The sequence below is a fragment of the Suncus etruscus genome, chromosome 10 (assembly GCF_024139225.1).
Source record: "Suncus etruscus isolate mSunEtr1 chromosome 10, mSunEtr1.pri.cur, whole genome shotgun sequence".
NCBI classification, from domain to species: Eukaryota; Metazoa; Chordata; class Mammalia; order Eulipotyphla; family Soricidae; genus Suncus; species Suncus etruscus.
Window position 1 is genome coordinate 1,628,915 of NC_064857.1, and position 20,587 is coordinate 1,649,501.

The 20,587-nt window shown below is 41.1% G+C and overlaps 1 protein-coding gene across 1 annotated transcript in view; it reads right to left on the reverse strand.

The window, feature by feature from the left end:
* Positions 1-3,930: 3,930 nt before the first annotated feature.
* Positions 3,931-20,587, reverse strand: part of TCEA1 (transcription elongation factor A1) — a 38,791-nt gene continuing 22,134 nt past the window's right edge. Inside the window, exons 4-10 of the mRNA XM_049781936.1 lie at positions 18,068-18,155; positions 15,224-15,369; positions 13,414-13,470; positions 10,881-11,035; positions 7,936-8,082; positions 6,774-6,845; positions 3,931-4,472 (exon numbers count right to left, since the gene is read on the reverse strand). Of these exons, the coding sequence (XP_049637893.1) occupies positions 4,464-4,472; positions 6,774-6,845; positions 7,936-8,082; positions 10,881-11,035; positions 13,414-13,470; positions 15,224-15,369; positions 18,068-18,155 (674 nt within the window). The 3' untranslated portion in view covers positions 3,931-4,463. The remainder of the gene's footprint in view (positions 4,473-6,773; positions 6,846-7,935; positions 8,083-10,880; positions 11,036-13,413; positions 13,471-15,223; positions 15,370-18,067; positions 18,156-20,587) is intronic.

Genomic DNA, 20,587 nt, shown 5'->3' on the forward strand with positions numbered 1-20,587 from the left:
GAGTATTTTGCACCCCAAGGTTCTATGAAAAAGGCAGAGTCCCTATCTAAAAGATTAAAAAAGGTAGCAGCTTTTTTGCATAAGCACAGCAAAAGTTGGGGAAAATATAAACCTCTGGCTTAAAAACAGGGTGTCTCTACTCACAAAGCATCCAGCCAGAGACCACTAAGTTGTCAAACTCCAAAGTCTCTTCATGTTTCCAAAAAGTTTTCCTCAATCACAGCTGTTGCAGTCAGGCTTCAGTAATTAAGAGATCTTGGTTTTTGTACAGATCCTAAGTCAGGGTGTCACAAAGCGTCTTCTGGTTTCATCTCACCATAAGGTGGCGAGGCTGGGAAACCCACTCTGAAAGCAAGTTGTTGCTGTTTCCAACTCATCAGGCTGTCATAGGAACCTACCGTGGAGCAAGTTGTTGCCAGAGCAGCATGAGGACCTTTCCTGGTAGAAGTTTGATTCCTGCTGCTGGTGCAGGAAACCGAGCTAGTTCAAAGGTTGGGTCCAGGGTTGGATGGTTGATGTCCCATCAACTGAGCCCAAGTCAAGTCTCCCAGACAAATGTTCAGGGTGGAAAGTGCCCCTGCACTATCAAATGGATGGATCCTTATCCCTATTAGATAAGAACTTTCTTTCCCCATTTTAATGTACCTATGCAAAAAGGGACAATGCCACAGGATAACACTGGTGCATTGTGGGCAAACATACCAAGCTAAACAATCCCTATAATCTGGTTCCAACACGAACTCAGAACCTAAGTGAAACTTAGCTACTAAAATTTCCTACTAAACAAATCCAAAAAAGGGGTGGGGAAAACTACATCTACATAAGGAAATATACGGCAAGATTATACTTAAGTAAATATACACGTTCCCTTTAAGTCTTTTGAAATAGTCTAGTGGGGTAAAATCCGGAGCACATCTTCAGCCTGCCACGTGGTCTTGTGGGATCTCAAAAAAAGGCTCACAGCAGTCATGGACCAGGAAATGCCCTTGAGCTGAGGGTCTCTCAAAAGCCGAATCCAGTAGCGAGCAACAGTTGGGGGTGGGAGAAAAGGGTCTGAGTAAATTATCGGGAGCGGCAGCTTCTTCCCAGGCCAAGGCAAAGCAGGCCAGAAGATTATCATTTCACTTTGGGAGCCGGCTGGGAGCAGGTTGGGGTGGGGCTGGGGGAATATTCTAGTTCCTGAGGTCTTAAGAACTGAGGGTAAAAATGGTTAAGTATGGAAAAATAACAAATCAAGGCTGGGAGAGGGTTGTACATAACAGGGGAAGGACTATATACAACACAGACAGGCACTATGTATGATCCAGATGAAAATTAGACATAGAAGTGGCCACCACGGAGAGAGAGCACAGCGGCGTTTGCCTTGCAAGCAGCCGATCCAGGACCAAAGGTGGTTGGTTCGAATCCCGGTGTCCCATAGGGTCCCCCGTGCCTGCCAGGAGCTATTTCTGAGCAGACAGCCAGGAGTAACCCCTGAGCACCGCCGGGTGTGGCCCAAAAACCAAAAAAAAAAAAAAAAAAAGAAGTGGCCACCAAACACAAACTTGCACACATGCATAGCCTGACTCGGGTGGTAGGTCAGATGGAAAGGTTTTCCAGTTTCTAGGAAAATCATCATCGGTGAGGGTAAACTTTGCTGAAAAGTGGCTTCCTGAGTTAGACTGTGCATAGTACATTATTAAAGCAATCATAGTTCTCAAGTCTAGAATACTAAATAATATGGTAGAGAGGACTGTAAAAGGAGTCTACACCAAGAAGTGCTACCTAATGGGTCTCGAGCATCCAGGCTCCTTTCCTGAAAGCAAACTGACATTATGATATAAACTGGGCATTATGATATAATAGTAAATTAGCTTGAATTGCAAGTTAACTGCAAAAATATACTCAATGAGTGAGCACTGCAGCTAGAGTCTAGCAGGGGTCCTCAAACTTTTTAAACAGGGGGCCAGTTCACTGTCCCTCACATTGGAGGGTCTGACTCTAGTAAAAACAAAACTTAGGAACGAATTCTTATGCACACTGCATAGATCTTATTTTGCAATGAAGAAACAAAACAGATACAAATACAATAGGTGGCCTGCGGGCCATAGTTTGAGGACCACTGGTCTATGGAATGCAGCTGCCTATTTCAGTGTTATCTGAGGACATAAACAGGTCAGATTAGTAGGCATAATCATAAAGAAAATGAATCAAGTATTTCTCAAGACATTACCATAATAAACACTGTATCTGGAGTCTAACACAGCACTGTCATGCAAAACTGTATCTCCAAGAAACATTGTGAACAAAGATTACAGTTATTACAGACATATTAAAATTAAGACAGGAACACATTCTCATAGTGAGCACTTTAGTGGGAGACCATGGCTTCCAAATGCATCTGCACTTGTTTTTATAAATAGAAACAGTATAACATTATTATAGACATCTATAAAGACCAGCTATTTGGACGCTTGCTCAGCCCAACAGCTGTAGCCGTTGCTGCAGGTCTCGTTGAAGTGTAAAAAGATCATGAGATTTTGTGCTCTCCTCTCAGACTCGGTTTCTTTGCTTCTCACTACACTCTGTAGCCAACGGTGTTCGAGAATTACCATTTAGACCACTGTGTTTCTTCAAATACTAATTCTAAATACCACATGTAAGTGATATTCTTCTCCTGACTTACTTCACTGAATATATCTTCTAGTTCCATCCATATTGCTGCGACTTGCATGACTGCATTTTTCCTTACAGCTATGTATATTTCCATTGTGTAGAAGTACCACACCTTCACGATCCACTTATCGTTGGACACCTAGGTTGATTCCAAGTCTTAGCTGTTGTACTGAGTGCTGCGATGAATAAAGGTGTGCATATATCCTTTCGGAAGACCATTTTTCGGACATAAACCTTTCTTTTAATAAAGGTAAAGCCAACTTCAATGTCCAAATAAAATAACAAAAAGTTCTAAGTTTAATAACAAGGAACTTTATTGAATTACAAATTGTAAAATGAATCACTTAATTTGAAAGTGGGACTAATTTTTACTTCATTCTTAAATTTGTTCTTTTCAAATTTTACTTCTACTTTGAAAGGACGAAAATAAAGGTTACACACATGACCCAACAGAGCAGAGACAAAATAGCCAACTCTGAACAGGGATCTTCTGTATTACATCATCTGGTATGCAATAAAAATGAAGTGGAAAAGGGAGAGATGAAACATGTAAGGCTTACACCAATGTCTTTCTGTAGGTGTGCTACAAAGTAAAGACTGAGCATGATAATGTGGACTGTCTAACTTTTAAGACTAGCACTAGATCAAGCGCAGCCTAAGGAACCTAGATGAAAACCATACCCCTTCATTCGAACCAAAGAGGCCTCTCAAACAGTAGTGAGCCTCAACTTCTACGTCAACTCAAGTGTGCTACAGGCCATAATTTCTACTTTTTCAACAACCTCCTCCACGGTATAGAAAAAAGTCGACCAACAAAACAATGGGCAAAAATATTTCCTCTCATAATCTCAATCTCCATAGAGAATGGCAATTTTAATGATATCATGGGCTATTAAAGTAGTCCTAAACTTAATCCTTGGTCAGTATAGGTTTCCAAATCCATTGCAAGGGATAAAGTGATAATAACAACTATGCTATGCTAACTTGCTAACATTTTATTCCCACCTTATATTCATGAGGGGGAAACCATTGGAAGCTTTTACTCTGTGCTGCTGCTAAGATTTATGGAACCCCATCAGCTTACAACATGTTCTGCAAAACTAAAACAGACTATAAACAAGTAAATAAGCAAAACTAAACTGATTTCAACAATGTCTTGTTGCCAAAAGTAGAATCTATCAAGAGCAAGTAGTAAACATGTACAAGAAAGTACAAGAAGTAATGATCACAGTTACAAATGTAAAATATCTAACTTATCCAGACTTATGAGCATAAAATTAAGATCATATTCTAGGTCAAATATTATATACATTTAGATAAACTGGTATTAATGGGGCACACATTTGATAAAATTTTAAATTACATTACCTTCTCATCCTTCACTATTGCGGTACATGCCAAATGGGGAAAATGGTTTCCATTTATCCACTTATGTATTAGCTGAGAAAAATAACATTTCTGCTATGTATGCCTCAGATAGTAAAAAATGCTATGGTGTTTCCTTCAAGAAGGAAAAGAAGGTGAAAAGAAATGGACGAACTTTAACTGATAAAAGTTTAGTATCAACTTACTTATGAAAAAAGGAAAAGAATGTTCTGAAACAGAGGCCATACAGTTATACAGGTTTTCTATTGGTCTGACACTACAAAGGCATTTAAGAAAGGGTGTTGTCAAAAACAAAAACTAACCCAAAAGATGTACATTACTTAAAAAATCTGATTCGCAGGAAGTTAGTTGCATCACTTAGCTTTAAAGCTAATTATAAAATCCATTTTTAATGGTCCAGAAATTTTGCCAATTCTTCCAACTCAACAGAACTGTCAAAAGAAAAAAACAAACAGTTTTTTGGTGAGAAACTTTAATACAAACAAATGGGTAAGCCCAGCCCCATTTAACAAGCATTTAACTTACATCATCGCTACAAAGAAGCAATTTAGAAAAAGATGCTGTGCTTTCAGAGGAAAATATACCTACCTACGTGGGCTGACTTCCCCTTGTGGGGAAAAGGGGTTTTGGGTCACCCTACTGCTGTAATTCTGGCCCTAATTCAATTTTTTAAAACTGAGTAGAAACTATGTCAGAACTTATGCCAGGCCAGTTTACATAAAAACTTCAATATGCCCATAATAGAAACCAAATATCATGCAGAATAAACACAAAAGTTACCTAGGAAAGTCAGACATTCTCAACAGAACTAAAAAAGAAAAGACAATATCCCAAGGACCGAAGAGATAATACTGTGCTTGGCTTGCAAGAGTCCACCCAGTTTGGATCCTCAGCTTACTACATGGTCCCGCAAGCACAACTGGGAGTAATTCCTGGGTACGAATCAGAAGTAACCTCTCAGCACTGCTGCATGTGGCTCCAAAACAAAGAAGGCAATAAAACAAAAAAGATTTCTCACATAGATCGATGTCCAAAAATCTGGCAATGGAGAGAAACCATAGGTGCAATTTATGACAACCTTCTTGATTATGGTATCCTCCCAGACTAAAGTGTCTACAGTCGAAGTTCCATGCACGGCAAATTTGTAGAGAAAATTATAACCCCACACACACAGTCTTAATTCACTTCTAATTTTCAGGAAGGTAAGGACTTAAATAAGCACTAAAATGAGAAGTCTGTAAGGGTTATTCTTTAAAAAAAAAATCTGAGTCTAGAGCACAGTAGGGTGGTGCCCTTACCGTGAGAGCAATCACCCTCAGCTCCAACACAGCACCAGAGTCCTTCAAGCACCCAGGGGAAAAGCTCCCAAGCACAGTTGGGTGTGGACCATCCCCCAAAACCTAACAACTTGTTAGTAGATTTTTGAATTGTGATTGAAACTCTAAGAAAGTTCCTTTTGGGGGAACGAAGTAATAGCACAACGGTAGGGCTGTGCCTTGCATGCGGCTGACCTGGGACAGACCCGGGTTCAATTCCCCAGTATCCCATATCCCACCATGCCTGCTAGGAGCTTTTTCTGACCAAAGAGCCAGGAGTAACTCCTGAGCGCCGCCAGGTATGGCCCCAAAACAAACAAACGAAGGAAAAAAAAAAAAAGAGAGAGAGAGAAGAATCCTTTTGGCTGCAGAATCCTTGAGCAGGAATCTGTCGCTCAGATTTCAAGTGGAGAGTATTTCTGGAATACTGAGGCCTGCTTCAAACTGCACTGTGGACACCTCTTCTGACTAACAAACTAAGTTACCAGGTTGTCCTTGACTTAAGTATGCATTGCATCCTCTTTCCTACTTCATTTCATATTTGTCTGGAACTAAAATGTATAAGATCATGTTTATCACTGAAAAGCAAAACATGACCAGATTACTATCTGAATTATTATCAAGAATATGATTTATTCATCCTAAATGTCTAATTGCACATGTATTTCAATATAATGGGGAATGAGTGGGAAAACTCATTTATAGCTGAAGAGAGTGTGCCTTTGAAATGCTCCTCTTGGGGCTGGAGCAATGGCACAGCAGATAGGGCATTTGCCTTGTAAACAGCCGACCTGACCCGGGTTCAAACTCAGCCATCCCATTTGGTCACTGAGTACACCGGGAGAACAGCGTTAGGTGCAGCGTCAGGAGTAATTTCTGAGTATCATTGGTTATCGCCAAAAACAACCCCAAAAATAAATTAAATGCTTCCTTCCTCCCCCTTAAGAGTTGGTGACTTGATTCTGGCTGGCATGCTTCTAACTTGTGCGATATGCACAGGAACAGCAGGCCTGAATACACAGGCAGAAATCTTACTGCTATCAGTCTCTATCAGCACTTATTCGAATACTAATGAATAGGATGTATCCCTGCAGAATAAAGGCCTGCACTGACAGGCATCTTTGAAATAAGAAAGGCTACCGCCCTCACTGAGGATGGGCTGACAGTCTCGGAGACACTGACTGGGTTAAGGAACACTTGAGAATTCCTTGCTCGTATCCGAGAAAATGTTTATTACGTTTCACTGAATCACAGCATATTCATAACAAGTATTACTCCAGACTCCACGAGTACAAGAAAGTATGTGGTTATTTATGTGGCTACCTAGGTAGGTGTCTGAGTGGATATAGCAAAGGAACCGAAATATTCACTCCTTTACACAGACTAAAAGACAAGTCCAAAAGGACACACACATACCTTCCATCGATTTCCACATTCGTTACAGACAACAAATGTAGTCATTGGCTCATCAGCACTACGAGTTTGAACCTGTGGTAAAATCAAGGGAAAAACATTCAGACTCTTGTTCAAACAAAATATGTGCATTGTACATTAAGGACACACATTTCCAAACCATTTTCTAAGTCCTTCCTTGTTAATCTTTCATGGTTAATTTATCCCAGGGTGGGAAATCATGAAGTTACATATTAAGCAATTTTTACAAATATAATGGCTATCAATTTTGACAGATATGTCCCACAGCTGCTGCCATGTTAGACACAGAACTTGGAATTCCTGGTGCTGAGAATACTTGTCAATTTTTAAAAGCTGACACTCCAGTAGGAAAGCACCAAATTAGATGTCAAAGTAGCATAAATGTCATCTACAATCAACAAACAAAACCATTAACACTGAATGACCTACTAGCCAACAGACAACTAATAGACATTCAGACAAGGACTTACTGGCCCCATTGTGAGATGTAGTAATATTCACAAATTTTCTTGTGCTTAATTTTTCCGTAATTCCATTAAAACTTAGTTATAAACGAGCAATATAAAGTAAATTATTTTGTGTCTGTAAAGGAAGGGTTGGGAAGCTTAGGGGGAAATCCAAGGACAATGGTGGCAGGATTGCTTTTGAAATGTGACATGCCACAACTATATTATGAGCAACTTTGTTAGTCACGGTTTTTAAACAAGGTAATAATTTAAAAAATTATATTAACGTGGGGCCCGGAAAATAATACACACCAAACGTGCATGCACCCTCTACCCAGGTTCCCAGCACCACACAAGGATGCAGCACCACATCCCAGAGACCTTGTGCTGGTCCTGCTGAGCATCCTGGAAAGCCAACCTCACCTCCAACCAAAAAAATGTGAATTTTCTCTGTCAGATGAGTGCTGTTGTAAAAATCAAATTTTCTTTAAAAATTAAAAAAAAAAAAAATTTGGTGTGGCCCAAAAATCCAAAAAAAAAGAAAAACTCTACCAACTTATTTTTTTAAATGACTGAAATCTGTTTCTAGTAACAAACACTAAGAGTTCATCTCTCTTGAAAAATGTCATCTCTGCTACTTGTCCTTAAAAAGGAGTTAGAAGCAGCATTCCTGTGACCACGAGGAGACAAGTACACACCTGCGTGTAGGTGCAGTTCTTCTTCTTACACTTGCCACAGGTGAATAAGTCCGTTTGCGTCCCTCCTGTCTTGGCCATCTGATGCTCTCTGATGGCCTCTTTGGTCAGGTTTTTCCGCATCTCCTTGAGCTCATCACTAGCCATTTCCTATTGAGGTAGTGACATGCAGTTAATGGCATCTCCTAGTATGTCCTGACTTCACGCTCACTTAGCACCGTAACAGAAATAAAATCAACTTTTAAAACGTTCAGAATGAAAGTGAATTTTTCTCTCCATGGTACTTGAAGGTATTTGCTGAGGTGGTCCCCAAAACAAAACAAAACCAAGACAAAATCTTAAGCAACTGAATTCCAGATACTTTGTTAAGAGATAGCTCTTGATACAAAGTAGGTGTACAATCAGGAAAATAGCAGATAGGTATTGGGCAGTTTAGAGGAAATGCTAGCTTTGTTGGATGTGGTTAAAATAATTGTAAGAAATATCTGCCAAATATGCCCAGGTTTAGGGATACAATGTCTGGGATTGCTTGAAAACAATTCAGAGGAAAAGTAAAAAAAAAGGGGGGAAGGGCCAGAGACATAGCATGGAGGTAGGGCATTTGCCTTGCATGCAGAAGGACAGTGGTTCAAATCCCAGCGTCCCATATGGTCCCCCAAACCTGCCTGCCAGGAGTGATTTCTGAGCATAGAGCCAGGAGTAATCCCTGAGTGCTGCCAGGTATGACCCAAAAACAAAAAAAAAAAAAAAAAAAAAAAAAAAAGGAAGGAAGGAAGGAAAAAAGGTACAAAAAAATTCTTGAAATATCTAATTTTTTTTTTTTTTTTTTTGGTTTTTGGGTCACACCCTGTGACGCTCAGGGGTTACTCCTGGCTATGCGCTCAGAAGTTGCTCCTGGCTTCTTGGGGGACCATATGGGACACCGGGGGATCGAACTGCGGTCCGTCCTAGGCTAGCGCAGGCAAGGCAGGCACCTTACCTCCAGCGCCACCGCCCGGCCCCGTATTCCGAAATATCTAATTTTTATATGTTAAATTAGATTTTATAACGCTATGTCCTCTACTTTGTGAGTGATCAATTATTTTAATAGTAACTTTAAAAAGTTAAAATAATTTTTATTGGGGACTGGAGAGATATCATGGAAGTAGGGCGTTTGCCTTGCATGCAGAAGGGTAGTGGTTCAAATCCCAGCATCCCATATGGTCCCCCAAGCCTGCCAGGAGTGATTTCTGAGCATAGAGCCAGGAGTAATCCCTGAGCGCTGCCAGGTATGATCTAAAAAACCAAAAAACCAAAACAAAAAAAAAAGGAAAAAATGTAAAAAAAAAATTCTTAAAATATCTAATTTTTATATGTTAAATGAGATTTTTATAACACTATGTCCTCTACTTTTGTGAATGATCAATTATTTTAATAGTAACTTTAAAAGTTAAAATAATTTTTATTGGGCCCGGAGAGATAGCACAGCGGCGTTTGCCTTGCAAGCGGCCGATCCAGGACCAAAGGTGGTTGGTTCGAATCCTGGTGTCCCATATGGTCCCCCGTGCCTGCCATGAGCTATTTCTGAGCAGACAGCCAGGAGTAACCCCTGAGCACCGCCGGGTGTGGCCCAAAAACCAAAAATATAATAATAATAATAATAATAATAATTTTTATTGGGGGCTGGAGAGATATCATGGACGTAGGGCGTTTGCCTTGCATGTAGAAGGATAGTGGTTCGAATCCCGGCATCCCATATGGTCCCCCAAGCCTGCCTGGAGCGATTTCTGAGCATAGAACCAGGAATAACAACCCGAGTGCTGCCGGGTGTGACCGATCCAAAAAACAAACACCAAAAAAAAAAAAAAAAAAATAATAATAATAATAATAATTTTTAGTAATGATATAGAAAGTCAAATTAATTCTCTTGGATGTTTAATAAAATAGTATGATTGTGGAGACCTTGAAACTGTTATCTATGAAAGGTTTTATTTATTTTTTTGGAGGGGGGGTCACATCTGGCAGTGCTCAGGGGTTACTCCTGGCTCCATGCTCAGAAATTGCTGCTGGCAGGCACGGGGATATGGGACATCAGGATTCGAATCGATGACCTTCTGCATGAAAGGCAAACGCCTTACCTCCATGCTATCTCTCCGGCCCCGAAAGGTTTTATTTAAAGAAGCAGAGAAATACAGTAGGTAGGGTGTTTGCCTTACATGCGGCTGACCCAGGTCCAATCCCCAGCCTCCCGTAAGGTCCCCAATCCCTCTAGGAATCCCCAATCCCTCTAGGAATGATCCAAAAATTACCCGTGACCATTGCCAAATGTACCCCAGAAATAAATGAACAAAACAAGTTCTATCTACATATAGAGCTATAAACTTCATTTCACAGGGCCCGGAGAGATAGCACAGCAGTGTTTGCCTTGCAAGCAGCCGACCCAGGACCAAAGGTGGTTGGTTCGAATCCCGGTGTCCCATATGATCCCCCGTGCCTGCCAGGAGCTATTTCTGAGCAGACAGCCAGGAGTAACCCCCTGAGCACCGCCGGGTGTGGCCCAAAAACAAAAACAAAAAAAAAATTTCATTTCACATCACTACTCTATAAAGCTTAAGGAACCATGGAATTGGTTGTATCGGATTCAACCATGAAAACTCAGAGATTACAAAGTCTTTGCAAGTAAGAGATACAACTCGTCAGTTTTATAAAAATCCACAACAAATAAAAAAAAATCACTTCAGTTTTTTTAGGCAATGACTTTAAGCAAAGCCAAATTATGGTTCCTGAAAAAAGTCAGCATTGATTTTCAAGAGTAAACTGCCTTCAATATTTCTCCAATCTATACTATATATCATATCTACTAGATATTAAAAACTTCTTTTTAAGAGAACATCAAGCACTTTACTACTTTATTGAACTATACACTTGACAAATCATAGGATGGACATATTACGTTCCAATATACTCACCTCTGCTGTCATTCTAGCAAATAAGTCAGGAGGAATATTCCCACACAATACATTTTTCCTTAAATTTGGGTTCTTGGCATCCTTAAGATTGGATATCCTACTTCGTACTCTATTTTTATACTTCATATCTGTATTCCTTATTTCTTGATATATAGGTACAAGGTCATTAAGGAAAAATGGTTAAAACAAAAAGATCATTTCCCCAACTAAGAATGCCCAACATGTCTAAGGGGTTCCCCCAGACTACTTCCAATTTAGATGAACAAGGCACTATATCTCCTGTTTCTATCAGTTACAGGGATTCTTACTGTAGGCTATCTTTGAGCAAGGCTCCTTCCAAAACATTTCATGACTGCAATACACACATTAATCAGGTTTTAAAAGATTTCCAGTTCAACCCTGAACCCCAGGACCCAACCTTAGAGTTCGCAGTTCCCAGCAACAAGAATCAAAATCCCCCCAGGGGAGGCCCTAATGCCACTCTGAAGCCAACATACTCCAGGTAGATTCATATGACACCCTGACAATGAGGAAACAATTCATCTAAGGGCAGGTTGCCCTACGTCATCAGCTAATGGTGAGATGAAATCAGAAGATGCTCAGTCCTGGGATCTGTGCAAAAACCAAGACCTCCAATTACAGAAGACTGACTTTTGACAACCGTGACTAAGCAGAACTTTTCTTGGGAACAAAAAGAAAGAGCTTAGGATTTGACAACTAACGTGTCCAGAGCCTGTAGTCAATCCTATGACAATATGCTTCAAAGGTAGAGATATCCTGTATCTCTTAGGCCAAGGAAATTTCCTTTCTAATTTCTCCAGTAAATCCTGTCTATGCAAAAAAACAAAAACAAAAACAAAAAAACACATCTGGGCCCCCTTTTATTCTTTTAATTTTATTTATATTTTATTTCTATAACTTATATTTTATTTCTAGATAAGCTTTTTACAAAACCACAGAACACGAATCATGTTCTACCCTATATTTCTATGTCTTCCTACAAACTGAGAAAAGAAAAAGTGGGTGGGACCCAGGGGTCAAGGGTCTCAGGAGCACTGAGTGGAAATAAAAAATGTCAGATCTAAATCCCAAACCAAAGTTAAGGACAATAGAATCAAGAGACCAAAACTGTAACAAACTATACATAAAATGGATTTGTTACACTTGCAGTCCAGGGGACTGGAACTAGGGTGGAAGGAGATCAACACTGGTGGTGGGAATGGCCCTAATTGTGCCTGAAATACAACTGTGAAAGATTTGTAACAGTTCAAAGTTAGTAAGTTTTCTCCTTGGCCCAAATAAGAACATTCAACAAGAGCTTGAACTTAACACTGGCTTTTATGAGCTTGAACTTAACATTGGCTTTTATGTTCTCAAATCTAAATTCCCTCAAGGATCCTGAAGTCTCAGAGACTGTAGTTTTCTTTTTTCTTTCCTTTCCTTTTTTTTTTTTTTGGGGGGGGGGTTGGTTTTTGGGTCACACTGGGCTGCGCTCAGGGGTTACTCCTGGCTCTATACTCATAAATCACTCTTGCAGGTTCAGGGGACCATATGGGATGCTGGGATCCGAAGAATGGACCTTCTACACGGAAGGCAGATGCCTTACCTTCATACCTCCGGCCCCCAAAAGACTAGTTTTCTTAGGAACCTCTTGCATACTATTCATGATGGCTCCATTCCCATCCCAGTGAGGCAAGTTAGCTAAGCAGGTCTGACAGGCCAGAGCAAAGATTGAGCCTACAGGGCCCTTTCTACAACTGTCATGCAGGACAATCACACTGTCACACTGTCAGCCCGATCTTTTACATAGTGTTTAAGATTAATCAGCCTCTCCCTTGCCTCCAGAAAATGTGCTCTTTGAGTTGTGGAAACGCTGCTGAATCTCTTCCCAGACATAAAGCCCTATTCCACATTTATTATTATGTTTTCCACCTCTGAAACAACTTTTTACTTTTTACTTTGTTTTGTTTTTTAGGCCACACACCTGGCAGCACTCAGGGATTACTCCTGGCTCTACACTCAGAAATCGCTCCTGACAGGCTCAGGGGACCATATGGGATGCCAGGGGTCAAACTCGAGTCTATCCTGTGTCAGCTGCGTGCAAAGCAAACGCCCTACCACTGTGCTACCACTCTGGCCCCTGAAACAACTTTTAATAGAAACACTGTACTCTCGATTTGCAACATAAGAAAAAAAAATACAATCTACATATATTATAGGAAATTAGTAATCGAGGCCTGAGACGGGATAGCAGGTACAGTGCTTGCATCACAGGTTCGATCTCCAGTTTCCAATATGGTCCCCTGGGAACTGCCAGGAGTGATTCCTGAGTGCAGACAGGAGTAACCTCTGAGAACCACCAGCGGTAGCCCCAGAACAAAAGAAGAAAATGACATGCATGTCCCTCTTCTTTCCCATCAGAACTCTACAATTAAGACAGAAACTTAAAAAGGTATAATGTTAATTATATACAGTAAGAAAAATTAGAACTTCACAGATTTCTTAAAATAATGAACATATACATAAAGGATATCTTCCTCAATCTGAGATCCTAATTCGTCGTCATCAGCTCCAATAGCAATGTATTCATCTAAAGATGGGCACAAAGAGTGATCAAGAATAAATGACAATAAAAATTTTCAATGTCATAAATAAAATGCATTCCTAGTTCTTCAATCCCATTTGGTTTGTGCAATGGAACCTTTCTGTTTCACTTCACTGAAATCTGGTTTCCTCATCCATGAGATTTCTCCTTTGGAGCCACCTAATGTGTATCTGTATATGAGCCCTCAGGAGTGTGAAGTAGTTGATCTAGCAGGCAACTCACTTCATAATTTCATAAATATTGGTTGCTGTAGCAGAGGAAAGAAAGCTATAGAAAGAAGTATCTTATCTCCTGAGACATCATTTGCCAATCATATTACAAAGACATCCAGAAGACTCCTATGTAAATATTCAAAGAGATAGAGAAAATAAAAAAGAAACTAGGAAGAAAAAAGAAAAACTATATAAAAGTACTGTAAGAAAATCAAAGGAGAAAGTAAGAAGAAAAAGGGGGGAGGGCCCGGAGAGATAGCACAGCGGCGTTTGCCTTGCAAGCTGCCGATCCAGGACCAAAGGAGGTTGGTTCGAATCCCGGTGTCCCATATGGTCCCCTGTACCTGCCAGGAGCTATTTCTGAGCAGACAGCCAGGAGTAACCCCTGAGCACCGCCGGGTGTGGCCCAAAAAACCAAAAAAAAAAAAAAAAAAAAAAAAAAAAAAAAGAAAAAGGGGGGAAAGTAAGAAGTTATACTAACTTAAGTTCGGTATAATAGAAAGAGATGAATTTGCATAAGAAGATAACTACACTGTCTATGAACTCCCAAATATAAATCAAGATATCTCTCCCAAAGAATAAAGCAGAAAATGAAATTATGATTACAAAACTTATATATACCATACTAATTTTAATAAGATAAAACAATGTCATTAATGTTTACAAATCAAATCAGAGATAATAACTATACGGAGGTCTAGCCAGAACAACAGTACAGCAGGTAGGGCGCTTGCCTTGCATGCAGCAAACTCAGATTCAATCCCTGGCGACTTATATGGCATATGGTCCCCAAATACAGTCCACAAGGAGTCATTCCTGAGCACAGAGCTAGGAGTAGCCCTGAGCACTACAGGGAGTGGTGTAAAAGGGGGGAGAAGGGAGACTTTCAGGGGCTGGAGAGGAAGTACAGTGATTAAGGCATTTGCCATGCACATGCCTGACCCAGGTTTGACTTGCATTTCATACAGTCCCTGAGCATCATCAGGAGTAATATCCGCGTACTGCCGGGTATGGACACAAGACCCCACCCCCACCCCAAGTATCAAACAACAAAAGGCATGCACAGGTCTTCCTCATTGAACAGATGATCTTACACATCAAAAGACTGAAGTCCCTTGGCGTGAGATGAATCTCCTAGTACTACCTTTCCACAGTCAGTGCCTGCTTATGTTAGCTGCACTGCTATTCTTACAGATCATGCTACTGCATATATTTATAGACTTGAATATATATGACCTTCACACATCAAGTGAGGAGCCAAGTAATTCAAGACTCATTTTATTGGAAATCTGCTGAATGCACTGATCTAGGCTTCAAGGTAAATGCTGTCAAGAAATGCTTAGTAAGAGGTAGAGGGTCCAGTCTGCCTACTGGGCCCTGCTTTGGGATTATCGCAAACAATGCGCAGCTAAGCAGCAATAGGCAGCAGTCAATAAACCCCACTGCGAAGCGCAACAGAAATACGGGGACCGGGAAGAAGAGCAGTGGTCAAGGGGCTCAATAAAATAAGAGGCACTGGCACTTACCTCCTGTTCGGAGAGCCGCGGCGAGCATCTCCCGACACTTTAACCGAACAGAATCAGAGGTGCTTGGTGCCCGAGGAAAGGGTGAAACGTAAGAGTCTCGAGCATTCGTCTCATCCTTTCTGCTGCTTATGTTGCCACTGGAGCTACTAAAAGACAAATGCATGCAAACACAGAGAGGCACACACACACACCAAAAAGAAATCAGGAAGATACTTAAAGTAACAGTCATATTCCTTTCTACAAGCAGTAGGGCGTTTGCCTTGCACATGGTTGATCCAGAATGGATCACGGTTCGATCCCCTGCTGTCCCATATGGTCCTGGAAGCCAGGAGCGATTTCTGAGCGCAGAGCCAGGAGTAACCCGAGTGTCACCAGGTGTGGCCCCCCTCCCAAAAAAAAAGAAGAAAAAAGAAAAAGGCAAAAAAGATAATATCCCAGAATATAACAGTTCTAAAATAAAAACAGAAGGAAGAAATGTTTGAAAAGCCCTAACCAATTAGAAAGCCAGCATGGTTCATGGTTTCTATTTAAAGCATGTCTTTCAAAATAAAAACCATGTGAGCTGTTGTAATATAGTCTCACTTTCTCCCCAGAAATAGACTATCAGAAGCTTAACAACTTGATAGCTCAGTTTATCACTTCACTGCTTCTGATTCATTTCTTATAGCCTTTTTTTTTGGGGGGGGGGGGGAGGGTTTGGGTCATACCCGGCAGCGCTCAGCGGTTAATCCTGGCTCTATGCTCAGAAATTGCTCCTGGCAGGCTCGGGGGACCATATGGGATGCCAGGATTTGAACCACCGTCCTTCTGCATGCAAGGCAAATGCCTTACGTCCATGCTATCTCTCCGGCCCCATTTCTTCTAGTCTTACCGAAGTACTTCTGTGATTGGTAACAACCAACTTTCATTCACCCAAGATGCTGCTGATCACAGACCTTCCCACAAATCCAGCTCATTCACCCTCCACAGATCTGACTGATCCTCCCGTGTTCTCTCCCAAGCACAGCACACGTCCAAGCTCAGCCAGATCATGGGGAAAATAACCATTCTGCTTGCCATCTAGTCATTTCCTTTAGAAGCCTCCAATTTCTGCCTCATTCCAGGCTTGTCTACACTCGGGATTTTTTAATTCGGATTTGTTCAGGAAACTTCAGTCTAACAATTCAGTGCCTGAGCTCAGCAGTGCTGGGGGGTGGGAGGAGATGGCGGCGCTGGGGGCATTTCAGTGCAATGGCAAAACCCACAGCCTCCCCTCTGCACTCTCCTACCACCCTCTATTATTCTTATCAAGAATATGATTTGAGGGACACTCCCAGTAGTACTTATGCTTATACCCGAGTCTGTGTTCAGGGATCACCCCTGGCAAAGTTCGAGAGCCACATGAAATGCTCAGAATCAAATCGGGGCCATGCTCAGGCTTTATTCCTGGCTCTGTATTCAGAAATTACTCCTGGCAGTGTTTGAGGGTCCACGTGGGGTGCCAGGGATCGAACCTGTGTTGGCCGTGTGTGAGGCAAGTGCCCCCACCGCCCCGCTATGCTATTCTTTTGCTTTTTTTTTTTTTTTTTTTTGGTTTTGGGTCACACCCAGCAGAGTTCAGAGTTACTCCTGCCTCTACACTCAGAAATCGCCCCTGGCAGACTGGGGGGAGGGGTCCATAGGGGATGGCGGGGATAGAACCTGGATCCATTACCAGTTGGCTGCATGCAAGGCAAATGCCCTACCTCTGTGCTATCTGGCCCACTGTGCTATTCTTAAAATTTTCTAAGACTCCAAAATTTTCAATTAAAATTATTAATTGGTGCTAATCCTACCATAAATTAATTCCTCATCATCAAGTTGGGTAGTAATACATAAAATATGATTGTATGATATGGTGGTAATACTAAAAACAAGGTATTATAAAATCTGTGAAAATACTGAAAAATAACTGAGTGTAACAGAATCACTGGAAGAGTTTTTTAACAAAAAATTTCCTAGGTCCCACCAATAACTTGTCACAATGCGAGAGAAATAATACAGCTGGTAAGATATTGCTTTGATGGAGCCAGAGAGATAGCATGGAGGTAAGGCGTTTGCCTTTCATGCAGAAGGTCATTGTTCGAATCCTGGCATCCCATATGGTCCCCCGAGCCTGCCAGGAGTGATTTCTGAGCATGGAGCCAGGAGGAACCCCTGAGTGCTGCCGGGTGTGACCCCCCCCCCCAAAAAAAGATATTGCTTTGATGTAATTAACCTGGGTTTGATCCTCAGCACCACACAGGGTCATAATCCCCACCAGGAATAAATTCTGAGCACAGAACCAGGAGTAAATCTTGAGCACCAATACCAGGTATGACCCCCACCCCCCAAAAAAAACAAAAACAAATCAATTAAACTGCCAAGTACCTAAAGTAAATAAAAACGTTGAAGGACACAATGTTCAAAATACGGGCCCGGAGAAAGAGCACAGAGGTGTTTGCCTTGCAAGCAGCCGATCCAGGACCAAAGGTGGTTGGTTCGAATCCCGTTGTCCCACATGGTCCCCCGTGCCTGCCAGGAGCTATTTCTGAGCAGACAGCCAGGAGTAACCCCTGAGCACCGCCGGGTGTGGCCCAAAAAACAATGTTCAAAATACAATCTTCTTTATTTTATTTTTGGTTTTTGGACCACACCCAGTGACGCTCAGGGGTTATCCCTGGCTCTGCGCTCAGAAATCGCTCCTGGCTCAGGGAATCATATGGGACGCTGGGGATCGAATGCAGCTGAATCAGCCTCGTGCAAGGCAAACGCCCTACTGCTGTGCTAATGCTCCAGCCCCAAAATACAATTTTCAACATAAATTAATTTCCAAAGCAAAAGTACCTTTCTTCTCTTGCTTCAGGGCTATTCTGTGACGTTATTGCAGTTTCTTTTTTCTTTTCTTCACTGTCTTTATCAGTTGATGGTCCATCTACAAATTCATGAAAAACTTAAGCATACAGCACAAATATAAAAATACATATGTATGTTATAAACTATATACTCAGCAATAAAAATATAAAACCAGTGCCGTGACAGTACCATGACAGTACCATGACAGTGAGCTTGCCGTGCATGCAGCTGACCCGGGTTCAATCCTGACCATCAAATATGGTCCCTGAGACCCATCAGGAGTAATCCTGAGTGCAGAGTCAGGAGTAAGCCCTCAGCACAGCTCGGTGTGGCACAAAAACAAAAACAAACAAAAACAATAAAATAAATCCTATAGAACTGGTCAATGAGCAAGGGCAGGGCAGGAGCAGGGTTGGATGGGAAGGGCCGAGACAATAGTAGGAGAATACAGATATTCAGGTGATGGAACACTGTATAAAACTGGTTTTGTTTTGAAAAATAATCCTCAAATTCTAACAAGAAAACGAAGTTTATACAACCTATTTTATTAGCACATGTGCTTAGGTTTTTTCATCATTTATTTTCAACATTCCCAATAAACTCCATACACTAATAAAATATAGAAGGACAAAGGGAAGAAGAGAGGGAGGGGAAGAACTGTGGCTCAAAGTGAGCATCACCAAGGGCAGCCTTAAAGCTAACTGAACACAAAAATACAGTTTTCTCAAGCAAATTTCTAGTTAATTTTAATAAACTTTACATCCGAAATTACATAAAAAATGAAGTAAGGGGTCTGGGAAATGGTTCAAAGGGCTTAAGTGCCGCATGTGGAATCCTTGGGTTCAATTTCCTGGCACTATAGAATACTCCAAGTTGACCCGACAATAAAATTTAGACTAATACACATGTGCATAATAGGTAACTAATGAATAACTGGGAGATAAAAGGAAGGTTGTTGCTTACAGCAGAATATGAATTATAAATACTGAGAAAGTAAAGTGTTCAAAAAAAAAAAATCACAGGCTTGCAACCATCACTATTAAGGGTGCTTTGTTCAAAACCCATGAATTTGGACCTGAACTGCACTTGCCCTTCCATGTGAGGTACCAGACTCCATCCCAGACAAAACACACACACCTATACCTTAGGTTATTAGAAAAGGAGAAGTCTGAGAAAAAAAAATCTAACAACCACACACATTCTCTCTAACTCAGTAGTTCTCAAATAGTGGGGCGTGACCCCCCGAGGGGGGGGGGGCGCAAGGCTCCTTAAAGGGGGACGCGTTTGACCTCGGTAAACACTGTCATAACAAGCTAAGCCCCATGTTTATGTCTCTGTATGTCTCTGGAGCTGAGAGTCACTGTGTCCTGCTTCAAACCCCGCTTCGAAAAGCTATGCATTGCAAAACATGCTCATTATAGCCATTAATTCAGACATCACCTCTGATTAAAAAATCAGCTCAATTAGTTTAGATATTTTTAAAGTTTTGCAGGTTAAAGTTTTGTTTTTTTTTTTTTTGGCTTTTGGGCCACACCCAGCGGTGCTCAGGGGGTTACTCCTGGCTATCTGCTCAGAAATAGCTCCTGGCAGGCACAGGGACCATATGGGACGCTGGGATTCGAACCAACCACCTTAGGTCCTGAATCGGCTGCTTGCAAGGCAAACAGTGCTGTGCAATCTCTCCAGCCCCTAAAGTATTTTTTAATAAAGATATTAATTACAGTTGCAAGGGGGGCGCAAAAAATGTTTTCTTCCTAGGGGGACATGACAGTAAATAATTGAGAAGCACTGCTCTAACTGGAGGATAAGAAAAGAGGTCTGAATAAGGAGGAAGGTAGGTTTCAGATTCTTAAAAGTAAGTCCCACAGGCCTAGCAGAGACAGAAACAATAAATTATATATAGTGTATACTCTGATGAAGGGAGCTAGCTAGAAGTCTTCAAAATAACATCATTCTCTTTATGACTGAAACCCAACTACAATCATGCTTGTAATTACGGTGCTTAAAGATGTTATATGTTAAAAAAAAACACTATCATAAAAGAAACAAAAGAGAAATGCAAATTAATATCTAAACTAGGAGATGATATGTGTAACTCTAAGCTCTGGAAAGGAGGGCTCTCACTAGGGTAATTGATAAATAAAAAAACTTGTAGTCTTAATGAAAGGACAATACCACTGGTATGATTTTTATATTATAATTACATGTGGAAACAACTTGAGGGATCATACTGGGGTTAGAGTTAAGACCTTACGCACAGCAGACCCTGCCTGTTTTAATTAATCCACCAATGGTCCCCCAAGCCCCACAAAGATTGAGTTCTAAACAGACTAGCGCAACTGGGCATGGCCCAAATTTCAACCAAAATAAGCAATACAGTTATGCAGTAAAGGGCAAGAGATGAATCTCAAAGCATTTACAAATGGCCCAGAAAACATGATTTTATAGAAAGTACATACCCATGTGTTGCAAAAAAAGAATGACGAAATAATTCCCCAAAATTAAAATTAG